Consider the following 21,221-nt stretch of genomic DNA (forward strand, 5'->3'; position numbering starts at 1 on the left):
TTGATCTTTTCCAGTTTCCCGATATTCACGGTACACTTATGAAATGGTCGTACGAGAAAATCCCGACTTCATCGCTACCTCGGAGATACTGTGTCCAGTCTTTCGTGCACCGACAATAACATCACGTTCGAACTCACTTAAATCTCGATAACCTGCTATTGTAGCAGCAGTAACCGACCTAACAACTGCGCCAGACACTTGTCCTGTATGCGGTTGAAGACCGCAGCGCCGTATTCTGCCTGTTTACATATCTCTGTATTTGAATACACATGCCTATACCAGTTTTCCTTTCGTCTTTAGTGTATGTGCACTCTGCCTGGAGAGCCTGTAGCTCTACCGAGGTTCAGCAGTCGTGGTTTCTGGCGCACACATTGTGGGGTTTCTGTGGCCTATATATGGGCGACTTCCCCGTCAGATGAAGATCGTTGTCAGCTGGAACGACAAAACGTCATAAGACCTGCTATTGTAGCAGCAGTAACCGATCTAACAACTGCGCCTTTTTTTTCTTTTTAAAAGAGGTGGAGCCCCTCCACGCCCACACCGGCATGATGGCCAACTCAATAGGTCTACTGCCATCTCTGCATAAGGGTTAGTACTCACTAAAGTGAGGTGTCGCAGGATGTGGGTACTGCGATGTTTGCGTACGTCTGGTTAAGGTTAACCATTAATACGCGCTCATCTGGAGATAGATTGGGTCGAAGTCGAACGAAGGGTAGCGGTTTGAAGGGCAGAGGGAAAAAGGTGCCAAGGCAAGAGCCAAGGGAAAAAAACCTCTGCGATAGTTAGGTCGAGTGGTAAGAGCAGTAGCGGATGTCTTGCTGCCTGCGATAGGTCGTGCAAGGGTAGGCTATGTTAGTAGTGGGTATCATGCATGTCGATACCTTTGACGTTGTGCGGTTGTGTTGCTCGAAGGCTGGCGCTGGGTGCCGGTGTAGAGCTCTCGTTCAGCGTCAGCAACCTGCAACAGTTAGGTTTATTATCGTTCTTGTGTCCGATAGGTCATACATCGGGTAGACACTTGTTGTCTTATATAGGGGCTGCCCACCGTAACGTCATGTTTTGCCTGTTTGCATATCTCTGTATTTGAATACGCGTGCCTATACCACTTTCTTTGGCGCTTCAGTTCACATTTGAAAGCAAAAACGGACAAAAAGTGAGTTTTTGCAAGGTGACGATTCAATAACCAATTGGAAGCTCATAAACTCGCTTAGAGTTCCCCACCAAAGATCCTGAGGAGTCCTGCTCTTTTCTAAACGTTTGCCTGGGGCCAGCTGTGGAATGGCCGCACCATCAGCTGAGGCGGACGCGTCTTATTTCACGCGCTGCAGCTCCGTAACAAAAGGCTGTGCCTAACAAACGGCCAGATCCTGTACGCGCGCGCTCGCCTCTTTCGAGTGTTGCGAGAGCGACGGCGATGACGCGACGGCCGACGCCTGACGCCCGGCAGCGGGGCGGGGGCCGCCGCTGGCGGCGCCACCACGTACTGCCCGCCTGACTGCCTGCCCGTCTCTACATATATAGCACGCCGCCGCCGGCCTCGCCAGTGCGCCAAGCTCCACGACGCCAGCTACGCCGCCGACATGAATCCGGCCACGGTAAGTCAACGCCCACGCCTCGCTCCTGGTCACTACCATTCTTACCACCTATTATCACCTCTTTAACCCTTGCCTTCTCTCCCACCAACAATGCTAGACAACTATCACCACTTCTCTCTGCCCCATTCTAACTCCCCCGCTCTCCCCCCTCCTCACACACCCCCTCCCCCTTCGCACTTCATATTCATGAAAGAACCGCCTCACCCTCCTTATCATCACTTCCGGACTTGCTTCTATATCCGTTACGTGGCTGATTTCATATTTTTAAACACCAATACGCAATCTCCTGGTATTGTAAGCCATCTCCTATGGATTCAAATGGTTCAAATGGCTCTGAGCACTATGGGACTTAACATCTGAGGTCATCAATCCCCTAGAACGTGAACTACATAAACCAACCGAAGGACATCACACACATCCATGCCCGAGGCAGGATTCGAACCAGCTGCTTTGGATTCCACTAAAAATGTAAATGAAAGCTAAAGATTACGTATTTGTTTCGTTATGTTTTTTCCCAAAAATCTTCTAAGCATCTGAGAAAAAGTCATATTTCTATATTAACTACTCGCCTCAGTCATCTGACATCACAAAATCACTGAAAACAGCATGCCTCACAACTTTTTACTTTGGCGCTAAATAAATAATAACCATTCTACATCACTGCTGTTATTAATAAAGCAGTTTTTATTTACTTTGGCTCTACAGTAAGAACGTTGCGCTGCATCTTGTTGGCCGGCCGGTGTGGCCGAGCAGCTGAAGGCGCTTCAGTCTGGAACCGCGCGACCGGTCGCAGGTTCGAATCCTGCCTCGGGCATGGATGTGTGTGATGTCCTTAGGTCAGTTAGATTTAAGTAGTTCTACGTTCTAAGGGACTGATGACCTCAGATGTTAAGTCCCATCGTGCTCTGAGCCATCTGAACCATTTGCTTCTTGTTGTAAGCAATTTTATGACACCTGAATCAGATTATTGTAAGCGGTAAGAAATAGTTATTTCGCTACGTCAATCTGGAACACGCGATTTATTTGGTATTACATTGTTTTAATGAAAGTCTTTTCCGACGTATTTGATGAATTTATGACTGTCAGCCTAATTCGACTGCAGACATCATAAGAATAGTGTCTTGTAAGAAAGTAACATGTCAAGTAGTCACTTAGAACGACTAGACTTAGTTGAAGTGACCACGATGGACGCTAGATTACGACATGACGAATTACTCTCGTAACAAGATACGGAGTCCTGATAATGACCCACTAGAGACGAAACCACCAAATTTCATCACAACTACAGTGAATACAAGAGATTTGTTTATCAGATATTTACCCATTTAAGTCGGTATTGATTTATGTCTCCAGCAGCATTTAAATTAGGCTCGTCAACGTGCTAGTCGTTTAATATGCTTTTGATGAAAGTTTAAGTCACAACATATAGTCGTGCATGAGAGATTGTAATATGAATACTGAGCAGTTCTATTTCACCACTTCTTGGCCATTTATAGCAACAGTCCACTTGTTTTAATAATTGTTATTAACGATCGAAAAAACGATGGAAATGATATACTTACTTTCGCTAAGATTTGCCGCTTTCATCCATGCGCGTTCCTTCTAAACAAGGCCAATCCCATTCTGGTAGGGCGAATGTCTACTTGAATAGCCTGTCAAAGACCACGTAGAAAAGCTAGAGGAATGGTGCACTCTCTTCGCAATTTACATTGACGAAATCACTGGTATGACACGTCGCATGAATAAGAAAAACTAATACGTAAGAAACAGCTAACTAAGGGGCTAACACTTTGCCGATGACGGCGTTGTTAGGGAGAGAGAACATATTGACACTACAGTAGGATGGCTCATAGCATAGTTGGCCGTGACTTTCTTATAGGCACTATTCCCGCAGTAGCGCGAACCGACGGACAAATAAACTCTGGGAGACTATGTGGGAATTTTAATTCCACCCTTCCAGAAAAGGTGACCAGTGTTTTAATTAATGTTAACTCGGTAATAGCAATAAGTGTTATGATGCTCGCATTCTCCACAAAGGTAATCTATTAACTGATGAAAAGTACTGCAGAACGATGTATAATTCCTATTTAATTTTCTTGAGGTAGCTACTGTTGCCTAAGATGACGTGGTAAATACGACTCGATAGTAAACCAACTTCAGATTTTCATTTGCAAACTATCGCATATTACTGAAGGACATCCATATAAAGGCTGTTGCAGCACTTACATTGCAAAATGTATTTAGAGAATATCATTCTTACACCCAAACCTCCAGATGTCAGCCAGATAGGTACCAAACATGGTATATCGACAGAGTATCAACCTAAACCCCGATACAATTTGTAATATGTGCTGACCTCCAGAAGAACGTGCGTAAACGGTAGGTAACATAACTGAGAGCCTCTGCCTTGAAGAGCTGCCGTGGGGCAGCCGGTAGGTCGGTTGTTTTTACCAAGGAACACTGTTCGACCCCTGATCATGCCATTTTCTGTACGGTAGTACTTGTGAAACTGTGGGACTGCATGTTACTGACGTGTAAAAGGACTATCGGGGTTGCATAAATCTTCTATTTGTAGTCTTATTAACATTATTAACACATAAGTGTATAGGTTTACTGCTCTCAAATATACGAAGCGCAAGCAGACTGCCAATAGAACATGGCTAAGAAGTCAGAACTGTCCTTTTACATGTCAGAAACACGTCCCATATAACCGTTTCATATATGCTACAGTACAGAATATGTTATGACCAGGGCTCGAACCCGTGACCGTTGGTACGACACACTAACGCTCTACGACTTCCTCAGAGCTCTTCACGACAGACGCCGTCTGTTACACTTTTCCCGTGCTCCACAGGTCAGGTGTCACTTGCTACTTTCCCTTTACGCACGAGCTCCTGGACGACAGCTCATAGCACAAACTGTATCGAAGTTTAGGTTGATACTCTGTCGGTGTCCAACGTTAGGTACTGATCTCACCGTCTAACGCCCGGAGGGGCCGGTGTCTGGGCAGTCTCTCGGTCGTCTCCGCGTCCTTGGTCAAGGTCGCTTCTCGCTGCATTAACTTCTGAGACAAATCTAATCGTCGACAAAAAATTTACCGTACATCTTCTCGAAAAGAAAACCTTAACTTCTTTACTGACTTCTTTTTTAGATTATTTTACTGTTCGTTTGTTTTTTTCGACTTCCATATCTGCACTAAGGCAATGGAAAAATATGGCCCGCCTCCGCTTGTTTGCGAAATAACGGTACTTGGGTTAGGATAATAAATTCCACTGCACAGAGGACAAGAAGAACATCCGGGTCGGGCCCAGGACCCGGATCTCCAGCTTTACCCGCCGTGGTATGTCAAGGTTCCCTCCGTGCCATCTTTTCATCGCCTCGGTAAATGGCTGGTTGTGCAACAAGCTGTCTGACACAACTCTACAGTGAAACTCATAATTGAGTCCCCCACCCCATTCCTCAATTTTTTTCTGTCCTACGTCTGAAACAGTATACACATTTACTACAAAAAAAACTATAAAATAGGTGGCAGAATATTATTGTCGCCGTGCAGGAAAGCGTTAGTTCTGCGCTGTCTAGTTTTTCTTTCCTCGAGAGCGATGTGAATTTAATCATTTGTGCTCACTTACTCTGTTAGTGTTCTGTCACTTTCATCAAGCCATAAGTGATCACATACTTCGAATACATTAAGAGGTGACCGTAAGATTGATTCATGATAATCCCACTGTACAAACATATTCTTAATACGATTCCTTTTAAATAACCATTGCTTGTCTTGGCGTTATTGCCTTTTTAAAAAAAATCACCCTTCCTATTCTGTCTCATTGATTTTCTTTGGATTACAACACATTTTTACAATTTTTGTTTTCGTTATCATTACTCTTACAATATAAGAGTTTCTTCACTTGATGGTTCAAATCAATTATCAATTAGTCGCTTGCTTTCCATGAAAACCAGATGCCCCACAGATATATCTCTCCCTATTTTAATGACCATTATTGGAAATTACATTTTTGGGTTTTTAATCAAAATTATACAGTCTCTTCTTTTGACCTGAAATGTTGTACCTTTAGATATCTTTTCATTTATAAATTTCTCCTCTCTTTAAATCTATGAGAAATACGTGAAATTTGCCCATTATAGATACCACAAAGAATTTACCTCCATTTTCGAAGTGTATCTGTAACCAGTTACGTCGTCGATGTATTGTGCACGGACAATGCCGGTATCCGCCAAAATCGAGGAACCTATGGGGCAACGTAAGACCCCCAAGAGGAAAATAAGAAACTTTACAGATGTATAAACATTCAAGATTCGCAGCGTAATGTATTACAGCATATTCAGATCGACTAATGTAACATTCTGAAATGGCATATGACATGTTACCCGCAGCATTGAGAAAACGACACGTAGACGCTATTGAAAAGTCACAAATATGAATTTGGTTGACATATTGACGTGTCGTGTGTTCTGCCAGGTACCAGTCACGTCCGCACACAATATTTCGACGGTGGAAGTAGATTATGTCTGATGTCTACACTGGCAAAAATTTCAGTTGTATTCATTGATGTTGTTGGTGTTTGTTAGATGGCTTCCAGAACATTTGTGCACTAATATTCTTGAAAACTGTAGCATCCAGAAAAGGCTTTTCATCGACTTTGTTTTGTTACGGTATGGGGATCTTTTTCGTGGTTACGTTGAAGAATGAAAGTACCTGAACACATTTTGGTGGGCATCAATACGCGGTATGTCTACCCTACACCTAGACTCTGCTGAGGAACACTGTCAGTCAGGTATCTGAATGTCCGTTATTCAAGAGCCGAAACCAGAGAAGATAAGTGATGTTGGTGCTACACATGATTGCTGGTAACATTCTCCAGGCATTCGCCAAACCCAGACTCTTCCATCGGATTGCCTCAGAATATAGCGTTTCCAGTCATCCACTGTCCAGTAGCTTCATTCTTTACACTACCTCAAGCGTCCCTTAACATTAGCTACAGAAATGTGTGCGTTGTGAAGAGGTGCCTCTATGGATTCCCACATTATCTTAAATCATTTATACTGGACACATGTGAGATGACACGGTGGAATATGCTTGCCTACAGCCATCTCCGCTGTAGCTGCAGACCATGACAGAGCAGTCACGGATTGGAATGAGACTCCAACACCTATCATGACTCTTGGAGGCCACGCTACTACGAGAAGCATTCTTCGTCGAAAAGAGTATATTTCCTACAATCCAAAACATAGAATGTTGGTTTCCGCAGTCAGGCACCCTACATTGACTATCGATTACATAACAAGCGCATTGTTTGCAGTGCCATGAAATGAAATATGATGATTACGTCAATGTGAAAATCAGAGGCTAAATCACGCTTTTTTTTAATACCTGATTAGAACCAGGTGATTTGAAAATGCACAGGTAATTTCCACTCTCGAGAATGCTCGTCGAACTAGTATATATATATATATATATATATATATATATATATATATATATATATATATATATATATGTGTGTGTGTGTGTGTGTGTGTGTGTGTGTGTGTGTGTGTGTGTGTGTACGCTGAAGAACCAAAGAAACTGTTACACTTGCCTAAGATCGTATAAGGCTCCGCGAGCACGCAGAAGTGTCGCAACACGAAGTGAAATGGAGTCTGAAGTAATTCTGGAGGGAACGAACATCATGAATCCTGCAGCGATGTCCATAAATCCATAAGAGTACGAGGGGTGGGAGATGTCTTCTGAACAGCACGTTGCAAGGAATCCCAGATGATCTCAATAATGTTCATCTCTGAGGAGTTTGGTGGCCAGTGAAAGTGTTTAAACTTCGAAGAGTGTTCCTGGAGCCACTGTGTAGCTATTCTGGTTGTGTTGGGTATCGAATTGTCCTGATGGAATTGTCCAAGTCCGTCGGAATACACAATGGACGTGAATGGATGCAGGTGATCTGACAGGGTGCCTAGATACTTGTCACCCGTCAGAGTCGTATGTAGACGTATCAGGGTTCCCATATCACTCCAACTGCACACCCTCCACTTTATTACAGAGCCTCCACCAGCTTGAACAGTCTCCGGCTGGGATGCAGGGTTCTTGAATTCATGAGGTTGTCTCCATAACCGTACTCGTCCACCGGCTCGATAAAATTTGAAACGAGACTCGTCGGACCAGGCAACATGTTTCCAGTCACCAAGAGTCCATTGTCGGTGTTGACGGGAACAGGCGAGGCGTATAGCTTTTTGTGTCGTGCAGTCATCAAGAGTACACGATTGGGCCTTCGTCTCCGAAAGCACATATCGAATATGTTTCGTTGAATGGTTCGGATGCTGACACTTGTTGGTGGCCCACTGCTGAAATCTGCAGCAATTTGCGGAAGGGTTACACTTCTGTCACGGTGAACAATTCTCTTCATTCGTCGTTGTGCCCGTTCTTACTGGGCCTTTCTCCAGCAGCAGCGATGTAGAAGATTTGATGTTTCACAGGATTCCTGATATTCACGAGTGTACACTCTGGAAATGGTCATACGGGAAAATACCCCACTTCATCGCTACCTCGGAGATGTGCTGCGTTCCTTCGCTTGTGCGTCGACTATAACACCACGTTCAAACTCACTTAAATCTTGATAACCTGCCGTTGTAGCAGCAGTAACCGATCTTACGACTGCACCGGGCACTTGTCGCCTTATATAGCCGTCGCCGTCTGCCTGTTTACGTATCTCAGTATTTGAATATGCATGCCTATACCAATTTAACAATTTCTTTGGAGCTACAGTACACTCGTATACTCGTGAATATCAGGAATCCTGTGAAACATCAAATCTTCTACATCGCTGCTGCTGGAGAAAGGCCCAGTAAGAACTGGAACAACGACGAATGAAGAGAATCGTTCACGGTGACAGAAGTGTAACCCTTCCGCAAATTGCTGCAGTTTTCAGCAGTGGGCCACCAACAAGTGTCAGCATCCGAACCATTCAACGAAACATATTCGATATGCGCTTTCGGAGACGAAGGCCCAATCGTGTACTCTTGATGACTGCATGACACTAAAAGCTATACGCCTCGCCTGTTCCCGTCAACACCGACAATGGACTCTTGGTGACTGGAAACATGTTGCCTGGTCCGACGAGTCTCGTTTCAAATTTTATCGAGCCGGTGGACGAGTACGGTTATGGAGACAACCTCATGAATTCAAGAACCCTGCATCTCAGCCGGAGACTGTTCAAGCTGGTGGAGGCTCTGTAATAGTGTGGAGGGTGTGCAGTTGGAGTGATATGGGAACCCTGATACGTCTAGATATATATATATGACGAAGAGGATAACATCGAAAGCTCCATGAGCCTGCCTGCGGATGATGCAACTATATATGCCGAAATCGCAAGGATTCAAGAATCTATGGAAATGCAGGATGAACGGCGGGAAACAGCCATTGAATAACTGGGAGTATGGATACGAAGTGATTTAATTTGAAACGGCCACTAAAACCTAATGCTAGAAACGTCAAAAGTCAGACTGAATTTTCAGGATACACTGTACTCAGCTTCCAAAACTCTAGTTCAGCCAAAACTTGAGCATCATTTGTCAACCTGAAATCCTTAGAGGTAGAGTACATCCAGATAATACGAAGAAGAGCAGCGCCTTCCGTCACGAGTAAGCTCGATAGCGTCACGGAGATGATAATCTACCTCCAATGGCAGATGCTTCGATAAAAAGATTGCACATCGTGATGTAGTTCACTGTTAAAATTGCAGAGTGCATGATTCCAGAAGAGTCCATCAGCATATTGCTGCCTTCTACATGTATCTTGTAAATTATCATGAACGTAAAATGAGATATACCCTCCGTCACACACGCTATGGTCACCTATAAAATATATACTTACATGCAGATGTCGTGTATTAGTAGGGAAATCATACATTAGAAAGGCAATTCCGGCCTTCATTAGGTGCCACTTACTGCTGTTGCAATTTTCACAAATGTTACTGTTTAAATAACAAAAATTTAATCATTTTTATAACATTTGTACCCTTGCAGAGATTTGCATTTTATTTGCCAGTGATTACATATGGGTCAGGTCACATTATTATGTTTCAGATTATAGTTCTATGTCTGTTGTGTGAGACCTTTCTTCCAATTACGCAGTTCAGTAATCTGTGTTATTAGCCTTGCTCATGGAGAGTAACGCTAGGCTGTTACGGATGGACTGGTGATGCAAGGCAACAAATAAGCCGGTCAAGGACGTTCTCCTCGTCCGCGTTCTACCTGTAACTTGCGTGATACGAATACGAAGGGGAATGAAATGAGTTCAGAGGTTTGAAAATATCTCGATGAGCTACTCGCGAATGGAAAGAAATTTTAAAATTTTTTCTGACTTATTTCATGCATAAATACTGCCGTTCTTAGCAGTTAACGCCTAGTGAGTAAAACAATGCTTACAGAAGGTTTTTTGCAGCACTGTTGCAATAGTAGTGTATAGCATGCAAGAGAAACCTCGTTACGAGCAAGCACGCAAATGGGAATGGTGGCAATGCATGTTCAGTCACTGACTACATTGTCCACGCAGTTGATAGTAGCTGTTACTAACAGATATTAACACAGCAGGACAAAGAAGAAATGGTTCTGACGGACAGTCCACCTTCCGCCGCACAACATACTTTTCTTTGTTGAGTACAGATGTGTATGTTAGACTCTGGCGTCTGGTGACACTGAAAGGATGGAGGATTAGAATTTAAGTGTCCCTCGTCGGTAAAGCCAGCAAAATCTATCGTGTCCTTCCGAGAAGAACCACCCCAGCATTTGGTTTGTGTGAAAGAAGACATGGAAAATCTAAATACGCATGTAAGCGAGGGGATCTGAACTATCGTCCCCACAAATGTAAGTCCAATGTCTTATCACCGGTCCAGTTCACCCCTTGTCGGGATTAGTGGAGCAGCTTAACGAAACAAATCCTCTAAGTTTCCGTAAGAAAGGCCCCATTATTTGTAGGTAACTAATTTAGGGTAACAGCTAAAAAATTTTATCATGCCGATTGGACCCCACTTGAGTGCTCTTAGCTGACCCGTTTTCCATTTGGAGAAATGGGCTCTATAGTGTAAATTGGTATCCAAATCTCGTTTCGCTAGAAACCAGTGATCGTAAAACTTCTTTGCTTAAGAGCCAAAATTGACATTTTAGGGATACTCCGCCGGCCGCATAGGAACTGGGCGGGTGGGTGGAGGGGGGTAGGCGGATGGTGGAGGGGGGAGGGGGGAGGGGGAAGGGGGAGAAGGGGTTATGTGGTCGCTCAGTCGCTCGAAGAGAAACCCAATTTTGAAATTTACATATTATAAAAAATCACACCAAATATTTTTAAGTGAAAGAGAAAAAACATATTGGAAGTACATTCCCTCTGAAGGGTTACGTAGGACCTGAGAGGCTACTACAGCTAGTGCCATCACTACAGGATCCCATGTCTGGTATCCTCATTTTCTGGCACGTTTTCTAGGAGTCTTACTATCTGAAAGAGTACCAAGCGCTAATAGCAGACTGTTTTCAATCTGACGTTTGTATTAGGCCAAAATAACAGAAAAGAGACTGTTTTAAATAATATAGCTTAATAATTCAAAAGTGTCAGGAAGGGATAGAATGGCAGATGATAGCTTTGTACATAACAGGGTTTATAAGACAGTTTTATCTGTTGTATTATGATGATATCTTGGAAGTAACTAATTCTTATTGAGGTGAACACATTGGCCACTTTTCCCGACGAGTCGTTCGGCTACTTCTCCTGACTGGACAGCATGTCAGCATTAGGGATCCACAGAAGACATTATCGCACTGAAATAATTAACAAGAAACTACATTTGCAAAAAATTATTACTCTCCATACAAGTGAGGCAACTAGAGTAATATAAATAATTGCCTTATATCAGATGACCCAAAAACAAAAAAGGTTTTTAGTAAAAAGGACTTGGAAGAGCAGTTGAACGGAATGGACAGTGTCTTGAAAGGAGGATATAAGATGAACATCAACAAAAGCAAAACGAGAATAATGGAATGTAGTCAAATTAAGTCGGGTGATGCTGAGGGAATTAGATTAGGAAATGAGACACTTAAAGTAGTAAAGGAGTTTTGCTATTTAGGGAGTAAAATAACCGATGATGGTCGAAGTAGAGAGGATATAAAATGTAGACTGGCAATGGCAAGGAAAGCGTTTCTCAAGAAGAGGAATTTGTTAACATCGAGTATAGATTTAAGTGTCAGGAAGTCGTTTCTGAAAGTATTTGTATGGAGTGTAGCCATGTATGGAAGTGAAACATGGACGATAACTAGTTTGGACAAGAAGAGAATAGAAGCTTTCGAAATGTGGTGCTACAGAAGAATGCTGAAGATAAGGTGGGTAGATCACGTTACTAATGAGGAGGTATTGAATAGGATTTGGGAGAAGAGAAGTTTGTGGCACAACTTGAGTAGAAGAAGGGATCGGTTGGTAGGACATGTTTTGAGGCATCAAGGGATCACAAATTTAGCATTGGAGGGCAGTGTGGAGGGTAAAAATCGTAGAGGGAGACCAAGAGATGAATACACTAAGCAGATTCAGAAGGATGTAGGTTGCAGTAGATACTGGGAGATGAAGAAGCTTGCACAGGATAGAGTAGCATGGAGAGCTGCATCAAACCAGTCTCAGGACTGAAGACCACAACAACAACAACAGTAAAAAATAACACAACAAGCTTTCTCTGTCGGTCACACCAACGACAGTGGCGATGTATATTAGAACAACATAGTCTGACCACTTCTCGGCAGACAGCAACAGTCTTCAGTGAAAAAAATATACAGTGACCGCTTGTCCCATCCTGTTCACTTTGCCATACCTACCCCTACCGAGCTTATTAATAATTGGCAACCCACAAAAATTAGCATGTTTTGTTAATTAATAACAGTAATTGCAATGTGAGATACAATCACAAAGGTTTACTAGAAATTCTGAATATCATTAATTGTTTTACTCGTTGCATTTTATTACAACAGCCTTAATTTTATTTCATATTACTTGCTACAAGCATTCAAGAATCCATTCCACTTCCGTTTTACATTTATAACATAGCAACTGATCGTAACTCACGGCTGAATTCAGCAATGTCGTTTAAAATTAAGTACTTCTTAAAATATTACTGTCTCTGTAAATAAAGATTTTTTTATTATTGAACAAGAAAAATACACTCTCAGGAAGCTCTTAACTTTGACGCATTTAGATTCCGCTGTTATTATAAAACACGGCTGAGAACCGTGGGCCGCACGAAGACACGATTCGGGCCGCAGTTTAGCGACCACTGTTCTAAAGGGCATACTAAAGGCAGACTCAGCATTTTCGTGCTCCAACAAGAAGTTGAACCAGCGACTTCTCGATTTCTAGATACTCACTCTACTGTTAGACCACATGGCCCGACATAAAACAGTAATGAAGGAACCTAATGATACATTAAAATTACATACCAGTCCAAAACTAGAACCGGAAACAATGTCTAAGCGAAAAGCATCAGTTTTTAAAACGCTAGACATCTGATTAAGTGGAATTTCATTTAGTCCCTCCTACAGCCATGGTTTGAGTATATAACTGAGGTAATTGATGGTAGATTTCCGTAACTAAAGGTCATAGGTCATAAAGTTTTTCACTCGTATTCTCATCTCCGGTCTCGCCAATGTTGTAACTTTAATGTCATGAGTCATCATATCTAACCCGATGATATGGCTTCGAGGCAACAAAACCGGTCGTTAAATAAATTGTTTGCTAGAGTATCCAAGTGGTTATTATTGAAGATATCTATCTCCATTGTATTCGATATCGACAAACATTAAACACTAACATCTATGGCTTTCTAATCCGTACCATTGTAGGACACGACTGCTATCTCAAGCAGCTCAGATCAAACGTTAATTTCAGTCATCAAAAGTTCTGGCTTAACCTATGTTACCTCTTTTTGCTCTACCGTATTGTTCATTCAGCTAATTTTTTTTCCAGTGTCCCTAACTGGACAGTGAACCTGGGCACCCTCTAGATACAGAAAGAGAATTCCTACACCACAACTTAACTAGACAAGACACTCTTTACTTATTTACTTACCTGTTAAGATGCAAAATTTCTTAATAGATAATACAAATATGTTGAGACAAGTCTTGAATCGAATGTTACAGATAGCAACTGGTTAAAATAGGAGAAAATTATTAGTCATGAAATCTTTGCACAGACCATCGTGACGGAAAAATAACGCTTGCGAAACGGTATCAGCCGTTTGTGTGTGACTATTACAAACGGCCGGCCGGAGTGGCCGTGCGGTTCTAGGCGCTACAGTCTGGAGCCGAGCGACCGCTACGGTCGCAAGTTCGAATCCTGCCTCGGGCATGGATGTGTGTGATGTCCTTAGGTTAGTTAGGTTTAATTAGTTCTAAGTTCTAGGCGACTGATGACCTCAGAAGTTAAGTCGCATAGTTCTCAGAGGCATTTGAAACATTTTTTATTACAAGCGGTCTCCGAGCAAATCCTTAAGTCACGTACCACGTAGCCGGACTCTTAACTGTACCACGAAGGAAGAAAAAATTATAGCCTCACTAAATAAAGTCGAGAACATAAATGCAATGCAAGCAAAATAACAATACCTTGAAATCATTATACATGAACTTTGTTCCCACTTGCAGTAAGTAAATCACATCGAGGGAAGGTTTTTCAACAAAAGAAGTGTTTAAAGGAAGTCATCTTCCGCATTATGGTTGTCATTCGGCTATTGTAGCTCCGGCATAAAGCAACTGTCAAGCATAACATGGTATAAGTAACGATATCCTTGAAGAGTTCTGTCCCACTTAACAGAAACAGAAGTAACAGTTGTGACCAATAACAAACGCAACACGGTGCCTTCACTTGTGCTGTTTCTCAAGCGGGTTGAAATATAAATTAATTGTACTTAACAGCAGCCGTAAAGCAATAGCGGAGTAATATCTTCTACAGCCATAATCGTAAAATAACTTTCTTTGGAAAATTCATACAGCCTACTGCCCCGTATTACAATACACTAATATCAAAACAAGTGAATGCCGCGCCTGATGTCCTAATGTTTTCTTTTTCCCAACATCCTAAAGTTCAAACTCGTAAGTGGCTAAGATTATCCAAGTCTTATTCCGCGTGCTTCACGTTCACTGCATTTCTGCGCGTAGCCTGTAGCAGCTGTACCGTTTTCTGCCGTATTTCCCATTCGCTTTCTGTTCGACACATTAATACCGCGGCCAAGACGACTGATTCACCACTCGCCAATGCCGGCTGCAACAGTTGTTACATTTTCCAACAGGAGCGGCCTGTCCTGCACTCACGTGCTGACTTGCAAGGACTGCTAAATACACATTGAACGTCGCTTCGGCCCACAATCAGTTTCACGACAGAGGCAGCTGGACACCTGAAACTGCAATCCATTCGCTACTGTGGCGTAGACCGTGGCAACAAAATGTTTCATAGCACTCACCTTGCTCCCTCTCATAACTCTCTCCAGGGCTGGAGATGGAAATCAGTCCCAGTTTCGCGTCTCGTCGGCATTGTTGCCATTAGAGACAGTATACTAGCTCGGACAAAGAGTTGCGCTCTTTCTAAGGTCCCACCATTCACCTATAATCATCAGGTCAACTGTGGAAGTCCTAAATGACGATTGTGAGACGATGGTTTAATACTCTTTCCCCTAGAGTGTCTTAACAACAGTTTTCTGAATCACCTTATTGACCGAACATAAACATGGTTGTGGCCAAGCGTTTCTAGGCGCTACAGTCTGGAACCGCAAGACCGCTGCGGTCGCAGGTTCGAATCCTGCCTCGGGCATGGATGTGTGTGTGATGTCCTTAGGTTTAAGTAGTTCTAGGGGACTGATGACCTCAGCAGTTAAGTCCCATAGTGCTCAGAGCCATTTGAACCATAAACATGGTTGACATCTACTGAAGCATTTAACCTGTGTGCTGTAGTAGGACTCGAAATCTAAAGGTTACATATCGCGGATAATAATAACCAATCAGGTAATCCAGGTGATCCGCCCCACAGTTTCTATTGCTAGTGCGTGCGAAAGTCAAATTTCTGTGCCGGAATCCAGTTCAGGCACTTTTTATTAATGAGAAAGTTTCACGACAGCGTTCACGCCATATGAGAAAGATGTTTTCTAAGAAAAAGTAAATTCTTTAATCAACCCCAAAATGCATAATAACCGTGCGGAGTGACTGCGCGGTTTGAGGCGCCATGTCACTGATTGTGCGGCCGCTCCCGCCGGAGATTCAAGTCCTCCCTCGGGCGTGAGTGTGTGTGTTGTTCTTAGCATAAGTTAGTTTACGTTAGTTTAAGTAGGCTGTAAGTCTAGGGATCGATTACCTCAGCAGTTTCGTCCCTTAGCAGTTCACGCACATTTGAACATTTTTGAAATGCATAATATTTTGAGTGACTTTTGTATTATTTCCGGTGAAGAGGTCTCATACGAAGCTGCCGAGAAATTAACGTAACACAAAGCTCTCACTCTCCGGTACATAAACTTGCAGTGATGGTTCCTGTGACAAAAACAGAGAGACGTAGAGAGAGAGAGAGAGAGAGAGAGAGAGAGAGAGAGAGAAGGCATTAGAGAGGTAATGTTGGGAACAAAAAGATGTCGGATGGAGAGACAGGCTGGGGAAAAATAGATCAAAGAAGGGAAATATACTGCCAGAGGTTCTCAGTCGTTCACAGGAAGTTGGACGAGACGTGGCGTTAGGCTAGCGTTACTATAGCGCCGAATGGGGCAGTTGAAGGAACGTTGGAAGAATACGTCTCTGTCTCAATCATCGAGCATTTATGGTGCACTAAGAAGGTGTTCTTCATTATGACTTGCTCCAGAGGTATCATTTGGATGACTTTACACAGGCAACAATCATCGGGAAACTGGAAGTAGGAGGAAGTTTGACGAGTACAGACCAGGCGTTTGGTGCTACTCACAACATCGTTTCACGTGTATGGCGAGTGTTCGGAGTAACAGGTACTGCTGCTCGAAGGAGAAGAAACGGTCCACCGTGGTCAACAACAGCAGCAGACGACCGCTATACCGTGCAACAGGCAATTGCAACCACATTTAATAGGACTGCAGGGCACGCAATCCCACACTCCATAACGGCACGGTGATTCCTTGGGGAGAGTCTCCTTGTCCGACGACCAGCACATTGTGCTCAGTGGCACATATGAAATCGTGCCACGGGTGCAGGGACCATTACTATTTTTTGTCGCCTCGGATGGTCTAACGGTAGAGTGATTACCTGGATATCGAGAGGTCGTGGGATCAAATCCTTTTGGACCACGGAAATTTTGGGTCTACCTTTAATCTACTGGCGAATAGACTGGGCTGCCCGGTCCACATCGAGCACATGCGGGATGGATTGCGGAGACGTATTACAGCATATCCACTTGCTGTGACGTCCAGTAGTTCTCACTCGCGCTGATGGAGGAATTGAACACTCCATCAGGAGAACTTCTCACCAACTTTGTGGGCATCATGGGAGCTCGTTGCAGAGCATGCATTTGATCCTACACACCATTAAAAACCGTTTCGCGCCTCTTTAACGGCCAGGGGACCATCATAAATCGCGGTGAAATCAGTTCAATTATTGTTTTTGAATAAAAGTGTCATTTCTGTTCGTCTCATTGGATATTTCTCTTTGCTAACTTCTGCACTACGCGTCGTCAGTTCTTTCTACATATGATCCACGTTTTATCGAGCTACCTTACTTGGAAGTGTCACATCATGCGGAGGTTACTTTCGTTTTTCAGTTTCGCACACCACTGTATAAGCACAGAACAAAAACGTTTGTCGTCTTTAAGATGCATCACACTGATAACCAGTGACATCGCCACTAGCCACGCTAATGGTCTAGATTGATTCAGGAGGCGTCTTCACGTATCCTGTATCCAGATAAAAACCACACATTGGTGATAACATCTCGTAGCACTAGAAAATGTTTCGGTCATTGTTGGCCACGGTTCAGCCACTGTTGAATGTAGTCCATATATTTTCTATGGACTTAAGATAGGGTGCTTTAGAGGGCCAGTTGAGATGGGTCAGGGTGTCTGGACGTTTGTCAAACAAGGAAAGCATATGTGTAGCTCTGTCGTCTTCGAGGACGGAAGTGTTCACATCTTCCTGATCATGACGATGTAGAAGAAAGAGCATCGAGTATGTTGAAAAAAGGATCTTCGTTCATCGTCGCAGTAATCTGAATGTACGAGAGCTATCTACATCTTCATCTACATATATACTCCACTAGCCACCAAACGTTGTGTGGCAGAGGGCACAATTCGCGTCAAAGTCATATTCATATTCCCCCCCCCCCCCCCCCCCCTCTGTTTCAAAAAATGGTTCAAATGGCTCTGAGCACTTTGGGTTTTAACTTCTGAGGTCATCAGTCCCCTAGAACTTAGAACTACTTAAACCTAACCAACCTAAGGACATCACACACGTCCACGCCCGAGGCAGGATTCGAACTTGCGACCGTAGCGGTCGCACGGCTCCAGACTGAGCGCCTAGAACCGTTCGGCCATCTCGGCCGGCCCTCTGTTTCACTCGCGGATCGCGTGAGGGAAGAATGACTGCCTGAATACCTCAGCACGAGCTCTAATTTCCCTTGTTTTTGAACGGTGATCACTGCGCGATTTGAAAGTTGGTGGTAATAATATGTCCTCTACATCCTGGGCGAAGATTGGATTTCGGAATTTAGTGAGCAGCCCCTTCCGTTTAGCGCGTTGTCTAACTGCAAGTCTGACCCACTTCAAACTTTCAATGCGATTTGTAACGCCCTCGCGATTACTAAATGTACCAGTCACGAACCTTGCAGCTCTTCTTTGGACCTTCTCAATCTCTTGAATCAGACCCAACTGGTGAGGGTCCCATACAGACGAACAGTACTGTAAGACTGGACGAACTAAAGTATTGTAAGCAATTTCCTTTGTTGAAGGACTGCATCGCTACAGGATTCTACCAATAAACCGTAAGAGATCGCCTTTCCCGTTACTTGTGTAATCTGAACATTCTATTTGAGATCATTTCGAATAGTCACACCCAGATACTTGACGGATGTTACCGCTTCCAAAGACTGGGCATTTATTTTGTACTCGTGTAATATTCGGAAAGTAAGGTCCGATAGATCACTAAATGGAAACAACAGTGAAAATCAGATGAAGCTTTGCAAAAAAAAAAAAAAAAAATGTTCAGATGTGTGTGAAATCTTATGGGACATAATTGCTAAGGTCATCAGTCCCTAAGCTTACACACTACTTAACCTAAATTATCCTAAGGACAAACACACACACCCATGCCCGAGGGAGGACTCGAAACTCCGCCAGGATCAGCCGCACACTCCATGACTGCAGCGACTGAGACCGCTCGGCTAACCCCGCGCGGCTGAAGCTTTGCACATATGTGTTGGGAAGTGATTCTAGTATACTTGTTAATTGCATCATGTCGCTCTTTTCAGTTCTGAACGCACAGTGAGCGCATAAAGGTGTCTACAGCTACTGTGTCTCCCGCCAAGTATGCGTGTCCCTGCGAGGTTTCGCCTGATTTCATTATTCATAACAGATTTAGTATTAAGAAATTCAGCCTTTGATATTCTACTTCATGACACTTATTGTGTAGTAGCACATTTCCACTATGTACTGTCTATAGGAAAAATACTTGCAATTATAGGAAGCATTATTCAATGATAAAATTTGTTTAAAGGAACAACTATCACTAATAAACGATTAAAAATTGAAGTCACAGTTATATTTGTTGGAGTACGATTCTTTGCCTCAGACTGCAGGGCAATGAGCACGCTCATGCAGCGGATGGCAAGTATTTGATCGGTCACCTTGTAGCCCAGACTTGGCCCCATCTGCTCACGTGAACCGCTGGCTATGAAGACAACTTTTTGGCACAGACGATGAACTGCAGACCAGCATAGTGCCGTGACGGAAAGCACAGACGACTGCCTTCCGTGAGGGGTATATTGGAAAGTTGGTATAACGCTACGATGAATGTTAAGTCGGAGCGGCGACTATGAAGAGAAGTAGCTGGAAGGTGTAGCAAACTGTTACAAATTAAACATTTTTTATTTTCATTGTTGTTTCTATTTCGCAATTGTCGGACCTTACTTCCTGAGTAGCTCTTAGACGAACTCAAGTCACCGTATGAAAATTTCACTAAAAACATCACGGAACCACCTACCACGGCAAGAACTAAACCTTTCGCACGTTATGGATTAAAAGCATTCAGCTGTCGTTACACTCGACGTCTTACGTGATTTAAACCGGGACAAAATCGCATTTCGTTGGACCAAACTAGTCGATTCCAAGCAGCTAAACGTCCAATTTCTGTGACCTTAGGCCCAATGCAGACGTGGAGTTCATATGTGATAAAAACAATACTCTTTCTTGACGTACCAAACTTCAAACGTCTTTTCCATTGCCCTTCGCAATGTTCACTCACCGATTGTCACTGAAAAAGCATGCCACTCCTCTGTGGTCCCTGCGGATTACGAGCTCTTTATGATCTTATATCTAATTGATGTGAGTGGTAGAATTCCTTATAGACTCCAAGTTCATACATCAACAAATTGAGCAACTTAGTACACGGTGTGGCCACGGATACGCCGAACATGATATTTCCTTTCTGTCTGTCTCTGCCCGCATCTCGTGGTTGTGCGGTAGCGTTCTCGCTTCCCACGCCCGGGTTCCCGGGTTCGATTCCCGGCGGGGTCAGGGATTTTTCTCTGCCTCGTGATGGCTGGGTGTTGTGTGCTGTCCTTAGGTTAGTTAGGTTTAAGTAGTTCTAAGTTCTAGGGGACTGATGACCATAGATGTTGAGTCCCATAGTGCTCAGAGCCATTTTTGTCTGTCTTCCTTCCCTGCAAGCAGAAAGAATGTGCTGCCCCGCATTTCGTACAACCGACGGCAAACACACACCACTTCACTGCCGTGAGCTATGTTTCCTGACATCCTGGCACGAGCTCTGCCACTTCTACAGCACTCCAAAACAACCAGCGTCCACTTTTTAAGGGGGGAGGGGGGGGGGACGGTGACTACTATATGTATTTTTGTGACTAACAGTTTTTCCGGTAAATGGAAACGAGAAAATGTTCGGAAATACCAGTTTGTTATCGGTTACCAACGTAAGAAGAAAATGATGACTAACTCGTGTATGACATCAGAGACTGCTTGTGTTAACTCGCGAAACACGCTCTGTCAGCTCTCGTGCCTTGTTGAGAGGTCGTTAACACCAAGTAATCGTCGGCTGCCTGCAGATGTAGCCTTGCTGCAGGCGAAGGTCTCACGAGGCTATAACGACAAGTTATAACCAGCCTCCGGCTGCTACTTCCGTCTCCGGCTAAGGTGCATTCAATCCATGAATTCGCAATGAACTCAAGAACCGACTACCACTGTTTACTGTTCAGTGACGATTTCCTGCGTAATCATTTACTTGAACTGCATTAGAGACTGCTCAGAAAACTTGAGACGCTTTTAAAAATATATTCTATTTTTCGCAATAGATTGCAAAATTATCTCTATTAATCTATAAATGAAATTCCGTAATTTTTAAATCACTTTTAATAGAAAATTTTAAATGTGCATCT

General features: G+C 43.4%; 1 protein-coding gene across 1 annotated transcript in view; it reads left to right on the plus strand.

The window, feature by feature from the left end:
• The first annotated feature begins 1,489 nt into the window (after nucleotides 1-1,489).
• The window catches only part of LOC126100396 (endocuticle structural glycoprotein SgAbd-5-like), a 58,032-nt gene continuing 38,300 nt past the window's right edge, over nucleotides 1,490-21,221 (plus strand). The window contains exon 1 of the mRNA XM_049910992.1: nucleotides 1,490-1,595. Coding sequence (XP_049766949.1) covers nucleotides 1,581-1,595 — 15 coding nt within the window. The 5' untranslated portion in view covers nucleotides 1,490-1,580. The remainder of the gene's footprint in view (nucleotides 1,596-21,221) is intronic.

This window comes from Schistocerca cancellata, chromosome 9 (genome assembly GCF_023864275.1).
Source record: "Schistocerca cancellata isolate TAMUIC-IGC-003103 chromosome 9, iqSchCanc2.1, whole genome shotgun sequence".
NCBI lineage: Eukaryota > Metazoa > Arthropoda > Insecta > Orthoptera > Acrididae > Schistocerca > Schistocerca cancellata.